The 17,712-nt window shown below is 39.9% G+C and overlaps 1 protein-coding gene across 5 annotated transcripts in view; it reads right to left on the bottom strand.

The window, feature by feature from the left end:
- Positions 1 to 17,712, bottom strand: part of PHF8 (PHD finger protein 8) — a 105,862-nt gene that overhangs the window by 19,336 nt on the left and 68,814 nt on the right. For all 5 annotated transcript variants that reach the window (XM_007991786.3, XM_007991791.3, XM_007991788.3 and 2 more), the window contains one exon: positions 4,598 to 4,693. In XM_007991786.3, coding sequence (XP_007989977.1) covers positions 4,598 to 4,693 — 96 coding nt within the window. The remainder of the gene's footprint in view (positions 1 to 4,597; positions 4,694 to 17,712) is intronic.

Genomic DNA, 17,712 nt, shown 5'->3' with positions numbered 1-17,712 from the left:
AGAGACTACTCATTCTCAACCAAGTATCATTCTCTCTTTCCTACTTACTAACAAAAACACTCATTTTGTGAGACAGCAATATGCCTAGATAAAAACTGTATCCCCTGGCATATCTGGCTCATAGTCTTGGCCATCTGACACAATTTCAGCCAAAGAGATGTGTTAAAAAAAGGGAACTTAAAACTCCTTGGGGAGAGGGAATGCTCAGCGCTCAGCATGCCTGTCCCTTTTTCCTTTTGCTTTTCTTCTTCCTGACTGCAGCCCAGACCCCAACCCAATGCTGGAGGTGAAGTAGCCATCTTGTGACTCTGAGAGAATAAGCACTCACTAAGGATGCTTGAGACATTACTCATAATCAAATACTACTCCTCACTGGTGTGTTCAATGCCTGCATACATTTCATAAATAAGCACTTACACATGGCTGATGGAAGTGTAAATTGGTACAACTTCTCTGGGAAACACTTTTGCAATAAGTATCAATAATCTTTTTTTTTTTTTTGAGATGAAGTCTTGCTCTGTCGCCCAGGCTGGAGTGCAGTGGCACAATCTCAGCTCACTGCAACCTCCACCTCCCAGGTTCAAGCGATTCTCCTGCCTCAGCCTCCTGAGTAACTAGGACTACAGGCGTGTGCCACCACGCCCACCTAATTTTTGTATTTTTAGTAGAGACGGAGTTTCACCATGTTGGCCAGGATGGTCTGGATCTCCTGACCTTGTGATGTGCTCTCCCCGGCCTCCCAAAGTGTTGGGATTACAGGCGTGAGCCACCGTGCCCAGCCCAGATGTATTCTTAAGAGAGAAAAGCAAAGCATATAACAGTGTATAAAATGTTTCCAATTGAGTAAAAGAAGTGGGGGTAAGAAAACATATACATGCATTTGCTTGTATATGTGTAAACCGTCTTCTGAGAAGATAAATTAAAAAACTGATGGCCGGGCATGGTGGCTCATGCCTGTAATCCCAGCACTTTGGGAGGCCAAGGTGGGCGGATCACGAGGTCAGGAGATCGAGACCATCCTGGCTAACATGGTGAAACCGGTCTCTACTAAAAAATACAAAAAATTAGCTGGGCGTGGTGGTGGGCGCCTGTAGTCCCAGCTACTCGGGAGGCTTGAGGCGGAGCTTGAGCCACTGCACTCCAGCCTGGGTGACAAAGCAAGACTCCTTCTCAAAAACAAACAAACAAAACTGATAACACTAGTTGACTCCAGGTAGGGAACTACAAGACTATGTAACAGGGCTGGGAAGGAAACTTTTCATTGAATAACCTCACACACTTTGGCCCCTCTAAGGTTTCACGGTGATCCATCCTAAGTAAATGATCAGAGATACAAACATTCACATATAAAGATATTTACCCTAAATTTACTAATTGTAAAAACTTGAAAATAGCCTAAATGTTAGAAATTACATATGTATTAGGTATATCCATGGAACTGATATCTTGTAGCCATTAAAAATATTGTTTATAAACAATGGCATAAGAACACGCTTATGATATAATATTAACTTAAAAGGCCAGATATCTCTATTGGTTTTCAATTTTTACAGTTAATTTCTAGTCAGTCAATGTAGAGTAGTAACAACAATGTATATGTTAATAACCCTGACGGCATAAACAAAAAAATACGATTCACAGAAGGTTACAAAAGGGAATGTACCCCTCCCCTACAAATGTACCTTTTACTTAATCCATACTCAACTCCAAGAGTCTCTGAATGTACCACATACATTTCATGCCCTTCTACTTTGCATCCTTGCGGCAAATGTCCTTCTCCTAGATTTACCTAATTCTGATTCATTCACCCAACATCCATTTAGTGAATAACTTCATGAGTTACTGTACTAACTCACCCTTCAAAATTCAGCTTTAGATTTACTTCCCACAAGGGAAAAAATGGTTCACAGAAGGTTACAAAAGGACCCTAGGGTTACCAACAACTATATCTTACAAAGTAGGTAATCAAGAGAGATTGACGGCCTGTAATCACAGCACTTTGGGAGGCCAAGGCAGGTGGATCACTTGAGGTGAGGAGTTCGAGACCAGCCTAGCCAACATGGCAAAACCCCATCTCTACTAAAAATACAAAAAAATTAGCCGGGTGCGGTATGCGCGCCTATAGTCCCAGCTACTTTGGAGGCTGAGGTATGAGAATCGCTTGAACCCAGGAGACAGAGGCTGCCGTGAGCCAAGATCGCACCACCGCACTCCAGCCTGGGCCACAGAGTGAGATTTTTGTCTCAAAAAAAAAAAAAAAAAAAAAAAAAAAAAAAAAGAATGACAGAAGTTGATCACGAGATCAGGAGTTCAAGACCAGCCTGGCCAACGTGGTGAAACTCCGTCTCTACTAAAAATACAAAAATTAGCCAGGCATGGTGACACGTGCCTGTAATCCAGCTACTCGGGAGGCTAAGACAGGAGAATAGCTTGAACCCGGGAGGTGGAGATTGCAGTAAGCCAAGATCCCGCCACTGCACTCCAGCCTGGGACAGAGATAGACTCCGTTTCAAAAAAAATAAAATAAAATAAAAAATTTAAAAAGATTGTATACATGTGTGATTTAAACCATAAAAATTAAAAAATATATAGAGAAAAGACTATAAGGAAACACATCAAAATGTTAACATTGGTTGCTTCTGGGTGGCAGATTCATAAGTTTATGAATCCTTCTTTATAATTCCCTTTATTTTCAATATTTTCTAAATTTTCTACTGTGCTAACCAGAAAAATTTGACAGGAAAAATAAACTTGGAAAGGATAGGATAAAATAAAATTTAAAAATAGGCCTAAGTTTTCTTTTCTTTTTTTTTGAGATGTAGTTTTGCTCTGTTGCCCAGGCTAGAGTGCAGTGACACGGTTTCAGTCCACTGCAACCTCCACTTCCTGAGGTTCAAGCAATTCTCGTGTCTCAGCCTCTCAAGTAGCTGGGACTAAATGTGCATGCCATCACATGCAGCTAATTCTTGTATTTTTAGTAGAGATGGGGTTTTACCATGTTGGCCAGGCTGGTCTCAAACTCCTAACCTCAAGTGATCCACCTGCCTCAGCCTCCCAAAATGTTGGGATTAAAGGCATGAGCCACACTGCGCCTAGCCAAATTTTTTTTTTTTCCCCTGAGACGGAGTTTCGCACTTGTTGCCCAGGCTGGAGTGCAATGGCGCAATCTCAGCTCACTGCAACTTTGGCCTCCTGGGTTCAAGCAATTTTCCTGCCTCAGCCTCCCAAGTAGCTGAGATGATAGGCGCCCGCCACCATTCCTGGCTGATTTTGTATTTTTAGTAGAGACGATGTTTCACCATGTTGGTCAGGCTAGTCTTGAACTACTGACCTCAGGGGATCTGCCCACCTCGGTCTCCCAAAGTGCTGGGATTACAGGTGTGAGCCACCACGTCTGGCCCCAAATTTTTTTAAAAAAGACACATTTACTGATTAACTCACTAACATAACACTTCTGATGAATGCCCTGCTACCCCTACCTCACCCTCCCCGACCTCAAGCAAACACCAAAAAGTCTAAATAAGGCAGGGTGAGAAGAGCAAGCCCTTTATCTGCTGGGGAACCACAGGTACTGAAATCCCAATGACCTCTATGGCAGACTGTTGCAGTAATGGCCCTCGATGTGCTCATGTATCCTTGTATGCATGATCCTTTGCGATGTGACTTTGCAGTTCTCCTCTCAAAAGGTACAATCTATTTCCCAACCATGGGATCAAGGCTTGGCCATGTAACTTGTTTTAGCCAATGGGACAACATTAAACATGACATAAGCAAAGGCTTGAAAAGTGCTTGCACATTGGGGCTTGTCCTCTCTTGCTGCTAGAAACCTTTTTGCCACCTTGTGAAAGAGCTTGGTAGACTAAAGACCATGTAGAGAGAAGCCTTAGCCATCTAAATAGGTCTGAGACACCTGAAGGAGAACTTTTGAGACCATGCAGCCCCAGGCAAGCTGGCCTGGACTAGAAGAACAGCTCAGCCAACCCACAGAATCATGAGAAATTATTAACTGTTATTTTAAGTCACTATGTTTTGGATAGACTGTTAAGCAGCAAAAACTAACTGAAGGATGCATCCTCAGTGTGAATACTATCCAGCCAAGGAGATGAAGAAAAGTCTTCCATTATCCTCTAAACTCCATGTTCAACTCAACGGTCATTCTTCCCTCCTCAGAGATGGCCTCTCAGTATAGGTGATAATCTTGGACCTTATAGAGCTCAACACTCAGTAGAATTTCCCTCCTTGACAACAAAACTACTGGAGCACTGGGATGATGGTATCAGAACGTTCTCAGAAGCCTCAGACTGCTTGCTAAAATCTGTTCAAGGTCTTCCTTTTATCTCAAACCATATAGTATCAAATGTAACATGCTCCATTACCTCTGATTTTATTGGACTAATTACATAAACTCTGTGTCTTATTAGTCATTTTAGCTCCAGAACCTAACACAGTGCCTGACACACAGCAGACACTCAAATGTTTGCTGAATAAACAAATGAGTGATTGATTCAGGTCTTCTGATATTAAATATCCCTCCTACCTCAAGTCTGTTTTCCCCTGACCACCCCTACAGAGTTTAAGAGACACAATACTAGATTACCTTTAGGACTCCATGGAGCATCATCGGAATTCTTCTTTTTCTTGGGTCGAGATTTCAAAGCAGGGTCATCGTCGTCAGACTCCAGCGAAGGATAGACTGCAGGGAGAGGGGAAAACAGGGTAAAATGAGATTTCATCCAAAGGGTGAAGACAGAATGACACCTACTCCAGCTCCTACCCTTCCCCTAAAAATGTACTTTTTACTTAATCCATACTAAACTCCAAGATTCTCTGAATGTACCACATATATTTCATGCCCTTCTACTTTGCATCCTTGCGGCAAATGTCCTTCTCCTAGATTCACCTAATTCTGATTCATTCACCCAACATCCATTTAGTGAATAACTTCATGAGTTACTTTATTTACTCACCCTTCAAAATTCAGCTTCAGATTTACCTTTCACAAGAACTCTTCCCTCCCTCTCCTAATCTGATTGAGATGCCTCCTACTTGGCTCTCCATAGCATCCTGTGCCATCCCCCTACTGAAGCTGTTATATAGTATTTAAGAGCTGATTAGTAAATTTGTTGCCTCCAATTTACCATGAGGGCAGGAACATGTATTATTTATTTCAAATTAAGGGAGCCTACTAACACAATGAAGCATAAGTTCTCAGTAACTGTTTACTACGTGAATGAAGAAATAAACGGTGTATGCTTAACGCACACAAAGGGAACAAAAAGATCACCTGGGCTGAAAAAAACAAACAATTCCATCAAAAAGTGGGTGAAGGATATGAACAGACACTTCTCAAGAGAAGACATTAATCCAGCCAACAAACATATGAAAAAATACTCAACATCACTGGTCATTAGAGAAATGCAAATCAAAATCACAATGAGATACCATCTCACGTCAGTTAGACTGGTGATCATTAAAAAGTCAGGAAACAACAGATGCTGGAGACGATGTGGAGAAATAGGAATGCTTTTACACTGTTGGTGGGTGTGTAAATTAGTTCAACCATTGTGGAAGACAGTGTGGCGATTCCTCAGGGATCTAGAACCAGAAATACCATTTGACCCTGCAATCCCATTACTGGGTATATACCCAGAGGATTATAAATCATTCTACTATAAAGACATATGCACACATATGTTTATTGCGGCACTGTTCACAATAGCAAAGACTTGAAACCAACCCAAATGCCCATCACTGACAGACTGGATAAAGAAAATGTGGCACACATATACCATGGAATACTATGCAGCCATAAAAAGGATGAGTTCGTATCCTTTGCAGGGACATGGATGAAGTTGGAAACCATCATTCTCAGCAAACTAACACAGGAACAGAAAATCAAACACCACATGTTCTCATTCATAAGTGAGAGCTGAACAATGAGAACACATGAACACAGGGAGGGAAACATCACACACTGGGGCCTGTCAGGGGGAGAGGGGCTAGGGGAGGGATAGCATTAGGAGAAATATCTAATGCAGATTGCAGGTTGATAGGTGCAGCAAACCACCATGGCACATGTATACCTATGTAACAAGCCTGCACGTTCTGCACATGTATCCCAGAAAAGTAAAATTTAAAAAAAGGAAAAAAGAAAGAATATATGGTGTGTACACACAGCAGAGTTATTATGCAGCCTTAAAAAAAGGAAATCTATCACATACTACAACATGGATAAACATGGAAGATATTAGGCTAAGAAAAAAAGGCCAGAACAAATACTATACAATTCCACTCTTACAAAGTATCTAAAGGTGTCAAAATCATAGAAATAGGAAGTAGAGGCCAGGCGCAGTGGCTCATGCCTGTAATCCCTGCACTCTGGGAGGCTGAGGCAGGTGGATCACCTGAGGTCATAAGTTCGAGACCAGCCTGGCCAACATGATGAAACTCTGTCTCTATTAAAAATACAAAAAAGTAGCTGGGTGTGGTGGCATGCACCTGTAATCCCAGCTACTCAGGAGGCTGACGCAGGAGAATCACTTGAACCTGGGAGGCGGAGGTTGCAGTGAGCCAAGATCATGCCACTGCACTCCAGCCTGGGCAACGAGAGCAAAAACTCTGTCTCAAAAAAAAAAAAAAAAAAAAAAAGAAAAAAAATGTGATGACCAATGGCTAGGGGGAGAAATTAGTGTTTAGGGTTAAACAGTTTAAGTGTTGCAAGATGAAAAAGTTGTAGAGATCTGTTGCACAACAATGTGAATATACTTAACAGTACTGAACTGTACACTTTAAAATGATTAAGACGGTAAATTTGTCAAGTCTAACAGAGCTTAAAAGTAAATAATGGAAAAAGATGGTAAATTTAATGGTGTGGTTTTTTACAAAAAAATATGTGCACGCACACACACATGAAGAGGGTGCAGGGAGGGAGGAGTGACACCACTGATAATGTAGTAATAGGGAGCTCCAAGGATCTATCTCTCCACTGAAACAACCATCAACCTGGCAAAAACTGTCAGAACAACTTTTATGGAACTCTGGAGTTCAATAAAAATCTCACAACAAGAAAGGGGGTGATTAACAAAGAAAAAGGCTGCTAAAATCATGTCTTTAAGAAACTCCAGATGCAGGTGGATCATTTGAGGTCAGGAGTTCGAGACCAGCCTTGCCAACATGGCGAAACCCTGTCTCTACTAAAAATACAAAAATCAGCCAGACATGGTAGCACATGCCTGTAATCCTAGCTACTCAGGAGGCTGAGGCACGAAGCTTGCTTGAACCCAGGATATGGAGGTTGCAGTGAGCCAAGATTGTACCACTGTACTCCTGTCTGCCAAACAAAGAAAGTTGTCAGGAAATCTCAATCAGAAAATCTCAGCTTACTAATGAGGCTAAGGAATGGAGACTCTAACTGCACAATAAGGAATACAATCTTTGTAAAAAGTAGCTGGGAAAAGTCATTAAACAACAGATGACTGTAGTTCATAATAAGCAACAAAAGCAAACTGAGGAAGGAAAATTTGACTTCCAGAGTAAACCACATTATAATATTCAAAATGTCCAGTTCCCAACAAAAAAAAATCATGAGGCATGCAACGAAAAGGGAAGTATGGCCCATTTACAGGAAAAAAAAAAAAGAGAAACTGACAAAAACTGTCCCTAAGGAAGCTTTGACATTATATTTACCATACAAAGACTTTAAATCAACTATGCTGAAAGAGCAAAAGGAAACCACTGACAAAGAACAAAAGGAAACCAGAAGAATGATGTCTCAACAAACAGAAAAAGCAGCAACAGAAAGATAACTGGAATACCTCTAACACATAAAAATTAAACATACTTTTAAATAAACATGGGTCAAAGAGGAGATCCCACAGGAAAACAGAAAATGTTTCCATTAATAAAAATGAAATTGCAACATAAAACTTGGCGGATGCAACTAAAGTTCTGCTTAGAGGGAAATTTAAAGTGCTAAATGTTTACATTAGAAATTAAAAATATCTCATGAGAAAGGAATCATTACAACTGATATCACAGAAATACAAAGGTAGAGACTACTATGAACAACTATACACCAACAAATTGGAAACTGGGAAGAAATGGATAAATTCCTGGACACATATAACCTACCATGCTGGAACCATGAAGAAACAGAAAACCTGAACAAATAAGAAGTAATGAGACTGAAGCAGTAATAAGTCTGCCATCAAAGAAATGCCCAGAATCTGATGGATTCACTGCTGAATTCTACTAGACATTAAAACAACAATTCTGCCTTAACTCAAAAAACTGAAGAGGAGGGAATATTTCCACAAAACTCATTCTATGAGGCCAGCTTTATCCTGATACCAATACAACAATTAAAACTACAGGCCTGGCTGGGCACGGTAGCTCACGCCTGTAATCCCAGCACTTTGGAAGGCCAAGGCAGGCAGATCACCTGAAGTCAGGAGTTAGAGATCGGTCTGGCCAATATGGCGAAACCCCATCTCTACTAAAAATACAAAAAATTAGCTGGGCGTGATGGCCGGCACCTGTAATTCCAGTTACTTGGAGGCTGAGGCAGGAGAATGCTTGAACCCAGGAGGCAGAGGTTGCAGTGAGGCGAGACTGTGCCACCACACTCCAGCCTAGGTGACAGAGCAAGAATCCATCTCAAAAAATAAAAATAAAATAAATGATAAATTTAGTAAAGATGGCTGGGTGCAGTGGCTCAAGCCTGTAATCCCAGCACTTTGCAAGGCTGAGACGGGCAGACAGCTTGAGCTCAGGAGTTCGAGACCAACCTGGGCAACATGGTAAAACCTCGTCTCTACTAGAAATGCAAAAATTAGCTGGGTGTGGTGGCGGGCGCCTGTAGTCCCAGCTACTTGGGTGGCTGAGGTGAAAGGATCACTTGAGTCCGGGGGACAAAGGTTGCAGTGAGCAGAGATCATGCTACTGCGCTCTAGCCTGGGTGACAGAACGACACTGTCTCAAAAACAAACAAACAAACAAAACAAACAATAAAAAACAGTAAAGTTGCAGGATACAAAATCAACATACAAAAATCAGTAGCATTTACATGTGCTAACAGCCAACGATCTAAAACAAAACTAAAAAAAAAAGCAATCCCCTTTACAATAGCCACAAAAAACTTAATATACCTGGGAATAAATTTAACCAAATAATTGCAAGATCTCTACAAGGAAAACTACAAAACACTGATGAAAAAATTGAAGGGGACACACAAAAAATGGAAAGATATCATATGCACATGGATTGGAAGAACTAATATTGCTAAAGTATCTATACTACCCAAAAACGATCTATAGATTCTATGCAATCCCTAACAAAATACCAATGACATTCTTCACAGAAATAGAAAAAGCAATCCTAAAATTCATATAACTTTGCAAAAGATGCCAAGTAACTAAAACAATCCTGAGCAGTAAGAACAAAGCTGGAGGCCTCATACTACCTGATTTCAAATTATATTACAAAGCTACAGTAAACAAAACAGCATGGCACTGGCACAAAAACAGATACATGGGCCAATGGAACAGCATAGAGAATCCAGAAATAAATCCACCCACTTATAGTCCACTCACTTTCCACAAAGGCACCAAGAACATTCACTTGGGAAAGAACAGTTTCTTTAATAAATGGTGTTGGGAAAACTGAATACCCATATGCAGAAGAATGAAACTAGACCTATATCTCTCACCATATACAAAAAAATCATTTCAAAATGGATTAAAGACTTAAATGTAAGACCTGAAACTATGAAACTACTACAAGAAAATACTGGGGAAATGCTATAGGACATTGGTCTGGGCAAAGAGTGTTTTGGAGTAAGAACTCAAAAGCACAGGCAACAAATGCAAAAATAGGCAAATATGATTACATTAAGCTAAAAAGCTTCTGTACAGCAAAGTAAACAATCAACAAAGTACAGAGACAACCCACAGAATGGGAGAAAATATCTCCAAACTATCCATCTGACAAGGGATTAATAACTAAAATATATAAGGAACTCAATAGCAAAAAACAAAACAAAACAAAACAAATAATCTCATTTAAAAATGGGTGAAATACCAGCACAGACATTTCTCAAAAAAAGACATAGAAATGGCTAACAGGAGCTCCTAAAGGAAATACTAAATATAGGAAGGAAAAACTGTGACCAGCCACTATAAAAACACACTGAAGTACACAGACCAGTGACACTATGATGCAACCATATAAACAAGTCTACAAAATAACCAGCTACCATCATGATGATAGGATTAAATTCACACATAACAATATTAACCTTAAATGTAAATGGGTTAAATGCCCCCAATTAAAAGACACAGAATGGCAAGCTGGATAGAGTCAAGACCCATCAGTATGCTGTCTGCAGGAGAGCCATCTTAAGTGCAGACACACATAAGCTCAAAACGAAGGGATGGAGGAAAATTTACCAAGCAAATGAACAACAGAAAACAGCAGGGGTCACAATCCTAGTTTCTGACAAAACAGACTTTAAACCAACAAAGATCAAAAATGACAAAGAAGAGCATTACATAATGGTAAAGGGTTCAATTCCACAAGAAGACCTAACTATCCTAAATATATATGTACCCAATATAGGAGCACCCAGAATCATAAAGCAAGTTCGTAGAGACCTACAAAGAGACTTAGACTCCCACACAATAATAGTGGGAGACTTTAATACCCCACTGACAATATTAGATCATCAAGACAGAAAATTAACAAAGATATTCAGAACCTGAACTCAGCTCTGGATCAAGTGGACCTGATAGATACCTACAGAACTCTCCACCCAAAAACAACAAAAATATACATTCTTCTCATCACCACATGGCACTTTAAAATTGATCACATAATCAGAGGTAAAACACTCCTCAGCAAATGCAAAAGAAGTGAAATCATAACAGTCTCTCAGACTGCAGCACAATAAAATTAGAACTCAAAACTAAGAAATTCACTCGAAACCACACAACTACATGGAGACTGAACAACCTGCTCCTGAATGACTCCTGAGTAAATAATGAAATTAAGGCAGAAATCAAGAAGTTCTTTGAAACTAATAAGAACAAAGAGAATGTATAAGAATCTCTGGGACACAGCTAAACCAGTGTTAAGAAAGAAATCTGTAGCACTAAATGCCACATCAAGAAGCTAGAAAGATCTCAAAATTCATAACTAAAAGAACTAGAGAACCAAGAGCAAACAAATCCCAAAGCTAGAAGACAAGAAATAACCAAGATCAGAGCCGAACTGAAGGAGAAAAAGACACGAAAAACCCTTCAAAAAAATCAACAAATCCAGGAGCTTCTTTTTTGAAAAAATTAATAGATAGACCACTAGCTAGACTAATGAAGAACAAAAGAGAGAAAATCAAACAGACACAATCAGAAACGATAAGGGAGACATTACCACTGACCCCACAGAAATATAACCAACCATCAGAGAATACTATAAATACCTCTATGCACATAAACTAGAAAATCTGGAAGAAATGGATGAATTCCTGGACACATACACCCTCCCAAGAATTAACTAGGAAGGAACTGAATCCCTGAATAGACCAATAATGAGTTTGGAAATTGAGGCAGTAATAAATAGCTTACCAACCAAAAAAAGCCCAGGACCAGAGAGATTTATAGCTGAATTCCACCACACGTACAAAGAAGAGCTGATACCATTTCTACTGAAAATATTCCAAAAAACTGAAAAGAAGGGACTCCTCCCTAACTCATTTTATGAGGCCAGCATCATCCCAACACCAAAACCTGGCAGAGATACAACAAAAAAAGAAAACTTCGGCCGGCTGCGGTGGCTCATGCCTGTAATCCCAGCACTTTGGGAGGTCGAGGCGGGCAGACCACGAGGTCAAGAGATCGAGACCATCCTGGCCAACATGGCGAAACCCCGTCTCTACCAAAACTACAAAAATTAGCTGGGTGTAGTGGTGTGCGCTTGTAGTTCCAGCTACTCGAGAAGCTGAGGCAGGACAATCACTTGAACCCAGGAGGCAGAGGTTGCAGTGAGCAGAGATCACATCACTGCACTCCAGCCCGGTGACAGAGCGAGACGCCATCTCAAAAAAAAAAAAAAAAAAGAAAGAAAGAAAACTTCAAGCCAACATCCCGGATGAACAATGATGCAAAACTCCTCAATAAAACACGAGCAAACTGAACACAGCAGCACATCTAAAAGCTTATCCACCACAAACAGGTTGGCTTCATCCCTGGGATGCAAAGTTGGTTCAACATATGCAAATTAATAAATGTAATTCATCACACAAACAGAACTAAAGTCAAAAACATGATTATCTCAATAGATGCAGAAGAGATCTTTGATAAATCAATTCAACATCCCTTCATGTTAAAAACTCTCAATTATCTAGGTATTGAAGGAACATACCTCAAAATAGTAAGAGTCATACATGAAAAACCCACAACCAATATCATACTGAATGGGAAAAAGATGGAAGCATTCCCCTTGAAAACTGGCACAAGACAAGAATGCCCTTTCTCGCCACTCCTATTCAACATAGCATTGGAAGTTCTGGCCAGGGCAACCAGGCAAGAAAAAGAAATAAAGGGTATTCCAATAGGGAGAGAGGAAGTAACATTATCTTTGTTTTCAGATGACATGATCCTATATCTAAGAAAACCCCATCGTCTTAGCCCAAGTTTCTTCAGCTGATAAGCAACTTCAGCAAAGTATCAGGATACAAAATCAATGTGCAAAAATCACAAGCATTTCTTTACACCAACAACAGACAAGCAGAGAGCCATATCATGAATGAACTCCCATTCACAATTGCTACAAAAAGAATATAATACCTATGAATACAGATAACAAGAGAAATGAAGGACCTCTGCAAGGAGAACTACAAACCACTGATCAAGGAAATGAGAGAGGACACAAACAAATGGAAAAATATTCCATGCTCATGGACAGAAAGAATCAATATCGTGAAAATGGCCATGCTGCCCAAAGTAATTTACAGATTCAATGCTATTCCCATTAAACCACTACTTACATTCTTCACTGAATTAAAGAAACTACTTGAAAATTCATATTGAATGAAAAAAGAGCCCAAATAGCCAAGACAACCCGAAGCAAAAAGAACAAAGCTGGAGGCATCATGCTACCCAACTTCATACTACAAGGCTACAGTAACCAAAACAGCATGGAACTGGTACAAAGACAGACACATAGACCAATGAACAGAATAGAGAATCCAGAAATTTGACCACACATCTACAAACATCTCATCTTCGACAAACCTGACAAAAACAAGCAACAGAGAAAGGATTCTCTATTTAATAAGTGGTGCTGGGGAGAACCAGATAGCCATATGCAGAAAATTGAAACTGGATCCCTTCCTTATACCATATACAAAAATTAACGCAAGATGAATGAAGGACCTAAATGTAAAACCCAAAACTATAAAAACCCTAGAAGAAAATCTAGGCAATACCATTCAGGACACAGGCACGGGCAAAGATTTTATGACAAAAATGCCAAATGCAATTGCAACAAAAGTAAAAATTGACAAATGGGATCTAATTAAATTAAAGAACTTCTGCACAACAAAAGAAGCTATCATCAGAGTGAACAGACAACCTACAGAATGGGAGAAAATTTTGGCAATATAAGCATCTGGCAAAGGTATGACATCCAGAGTCTATGAGGAACTTAAATTTATAAGAAAACAACCCCATTAAAAAGTGGCCTAGGACAAGAACAGACACTTCTCAAAAGAAGACATTCGGCTGGGTGCGGTGGCTCACGCTTGTAATCCCAGCACTTTGGGAGGCCGAGGCAGGTGGATCACGAGGTCAGGAGATCGAGACCATCCTGGCTAACATGGTGAAACCCCATCTCTACTAAAAATGCAAAAAAATTAGCCGGGTGTGGTGGCGGGCGCCTGTAGTCCCCGCTACTCGGGAGGCTGAGGCAGGAGAATGACGTGAATCTGGGAGGCAGAGCTTGCAGGGAGATGAGATCTCGCCACTGCACTCCAGCCTGGCTAACAGAGCGAGACTCCGTCTCAAAAAAAAAAAAAAAAAAAAAAAAGAAGACATTCATGGGGCCATCATATGAAAAAAAACTCAACATCACTGATCATTAGAGAAATGCAAATCAAAACCACAGTGAGACACTATCTCACACCAGCAGAATGGCAATTTAAAAACAACAGATGCTGGTGAGGTTGCAGAGAAAAAGGAACGCTTTTACACTGTTGGTGAGAGTATAAATTAGTTCAAGCATTGTGGAAGACAGCATGGTGATTCCTCAAAGATCTAGAGGCACAACTACCATTTGACCCAGTAATCCTATCACTGGGTATATACCCAAAGGAATATAAATCAGTCTATTATAAAGACGTGCACATGTATGTTCACTGTAGCAGTATTCACAATAGCAAGGACATGGAATCAACCAAAATGCCCATCAATGACAGACTGGATAAAGAAAAGCTGGTACGTATACAGCATGGAATACTATGCAGTCATAAAAAGGAATGAGATCACGTTCATTGCAGGGACATGGATGGAGCTGGAAACTTATTCTTAGCAAACTAGCACAGGAACAGAAAACTAAATACCACGTGTTCTCATTTATAAGTGGGAGCTGAACGACGAGAATACATGGACACATGGGAGTGGGGGAACAACATATACTAGGGCCTGTCGGTGGCAAGGAGGGAGAGTGTAAGGAAGAATAGCTAATGGATGCTGGGCTTAATACCTAGGTAATAGGTTGGTCTGTGCAGTAAACCACCATGGCACATGTTTACCTATGTAACTAACCTGCACATCCTGTACATGTACCCCAGAATATAAAAGTTGAAAAGAAAAAAAAAAAAGGCTCAACAGGTATATGGGGAAAAATGTCCACTATCACTCATCATCAGGGAAACAGAAATCAAAACCACAATGAGAAATCATCTCACCTCAGTTAGAATGGCTATTATCCAAAAGACAAGAAGTAACAAATGCTGGAGAGGATTTGTTACTCTTCAGCATTTGGAGAAAGAGGAACATTCATACACTGTTGGTGGGAATATAAGGTAGTACAACTATCATGGAAAACAGTACCATATGATCCAGCAATTCCACTGCTGGGCATATCCAAAAGGAAATAAATCAGTATATCAAAGAGATATCTGCATTCCCATGTTCACTGCAATATTATTCACAATAGCCAAGATATGGAATCAACCTAAGTATCCATCAATGGACAAATGAGTGAAATTAAGAAATGTGGTATATATAAACAATGGAATATTATTCAGCCATTAAAACAAATGAAATCCTGTCACTTGCAGTAAAATGAATGAAAATGGAGATCACTGTATTAAGTGAAATAAGCCAGGAACAGGCAGACAAATATTGCATGTTCTCACTCATATGTGAGACCTAAAAAAGTGGATCTCACAGAGGTAGAGAGTAGAATGGTGGTTACCAGAGGCTGGGAAAGGAAGCAGGGGATGAAAAATAGTTGGTTAATGGGTACAAAAATACAGTTAGATAGAAGGAATAAATTCTAGCATTCACTAGTACAGTCAGGAAATTACAGTTAATAATTTATTTTGTATTTCAAGACAGCTAGAAGAGAATTATGTTTCTGACACAAAAATAAAGGTTTGATGATAGATATATCACTAAGCTTAACTTCATCATTACACATTGTATATGTGTATCAAAATATCACATATGTATCCCCAAAATATATACGATATGCTGTTAATATATCAACTTTATAAAATACTAAAACAGAACAAAAAAAAGGCTGGGCATGGTGGCTCATGCCTGTAATCCCAGTACTTTGGGAGGCCAAGCTGGGCGGATCACTTGAGGTCAGGAGTTCGAGACCAGCCTGGTGAAATCCCGGCTCTACTAAAAATGCAAAAATTAGCTGGGCGTGGTAGCGCGTGACTGTAATCCCAGTTACTTGGGAGGCTGAGGCAGGAGAACCACTTGAACCTGGGAGGCGGAGGTTGGAGCAAGCCGAGACTGTGCCACTGCACTCCAGCCTGGGTGACAGAGCAAGACTCTGTCTCAAAAAAACCAAAAAACAAAAATAGAATAAAAGTAAAAATAGCAAAAAAAGATATGAAAAAGGTCTCAAATAAATAATCTAAATAATCATCTCTGAAATCAGAAAAAGAATAAAACTACAGCAATCTTAACTACATTAAGAGTGGAATGTAATTGACAAAGATAAAACAGAAAATGAAACAAAAAATGTTGAAAAGGTCAATTAAATTGACACAATAAGGCCTGGCTCACACTTGTAATCCCAGTACTTTGGGAGGTCCAGAAGAGATGATCACTTAAGGTCAGGAGTTTGACACAAGGCTATGCAACATAGTGAGACCCCCATCTCCATAAAAATAAAAAATCAGCCAGTGGCATGCACCTGTAGTCCTAAAAACACTTTTTAAGTTTAAAAAAAAAAAAAAAGACAAAGTGCCAGCAATTGCAAAGAAAAAAAAAAAGAGAGAGAAAGAGAGAAGAAACAATTTACCAATATCAAGAATGAGAAGGGAAGAGGGGGATATCACTAAAGACCCCATAGACATTTAAAGAATAATAGGGGAATTCTACAAACTCTATGCCCATAAATTCTGTAAGTTATATGAAACAGACCAATTCCTTGAAAGATACAAACTATAAAAACTCACCCAAACTCTTTCCCCTCTTTTCACTACTGCACTTGGCTAGTCTTAATTTAAATAAATAACTCACCTAAAAATCAAACAGATAACCTGAAAATTCTATATCTACTAAAGAAAATAAATCCAGACTGGGTGTGGTGGCTCATGCCTAAAATCCCAGTACTTTGGGAGGCCAAGGTAGGTGGATTACTTAAGGTCAGGAGTTCAAGACCAGCCTGGCCAACATGGTAAAACCTCATCTCTACTAGGAAAAAAAAAAAAAAAAAATGGCTGGGCATGGTGGCACACACCTCAGTCTCAGCTACTCAGGAGGCTGAGGCATGAGAATCACCTGAATGCAGGAGGCAGCAGTTGCAGTGAGCCGAGATCGTGGCACTGCACTCCAGCCTGGGTGACAGAGCAAGACTGGCTCAAAAAACAAAGAAAAGAAAACAAAAAGAAAAATTCATAGTTAAATCCTGAACAAGAAATCTTAACAATGCATTCAAAATGTCTGTTTGACACTTCAAAAAAGAGGATCTATGAATGGTGAACAATAATATTCCATTGTTTATATATACCACATTTCTTAATTTCACTATTATCATTAGCCATTAGATGAACCATTAAATGAGATATCACTATACATTCATTAGGATGATTAAAATAACTATATTGACAAAACCAAGTGCTGATGAGTATGTAGAGCAACTGGAATTCCACATATTGCTAGTGGGAACGTAAAATAACCATTCTGGGAAACAGTTGTTTTTTTTGGTTTTTTTTGTTTTTCTTTTTTTTTTGAGACGGAGTCTCGCTCTGTCGCCTGGGCTGGAGTGCAGTGGCGCCATCTCAGCTCACTGCAAGCTCCGCCTCCCGGGTTCACACCATTCTCCTGCCTCAGCCTCCCGAGTAGCTGGGACTACAGGCACTTGCCACCACACCTGGCTAATTTTTTGTATTTTTAGTAGAGACGGGGTTTCATCATGCTAGCCAGGATGGTCTCGATCGCCTGACCTCGTGATCCACCTACCTCGGCCTCCCAA

Source organism: Chlorocebus sabaeus, chromosome X, assembly GCF_047675955.1.
Source record: "Chlorocebus sabaeus isolate Y175 chromosome X, mChlSab1.0.hap1, whole genome shotgun sequence".
NCBI lineage: Eukaryota > Metazoa > Chordata > Mammalia > Primates > Cercopithecidae > Chlorocebus > Chlorocebus sabaeus.
Note: the sequence above shows the minus strand (reverse complement) of the source record. Positions and strands in the feature narration are given on the sequence as shown.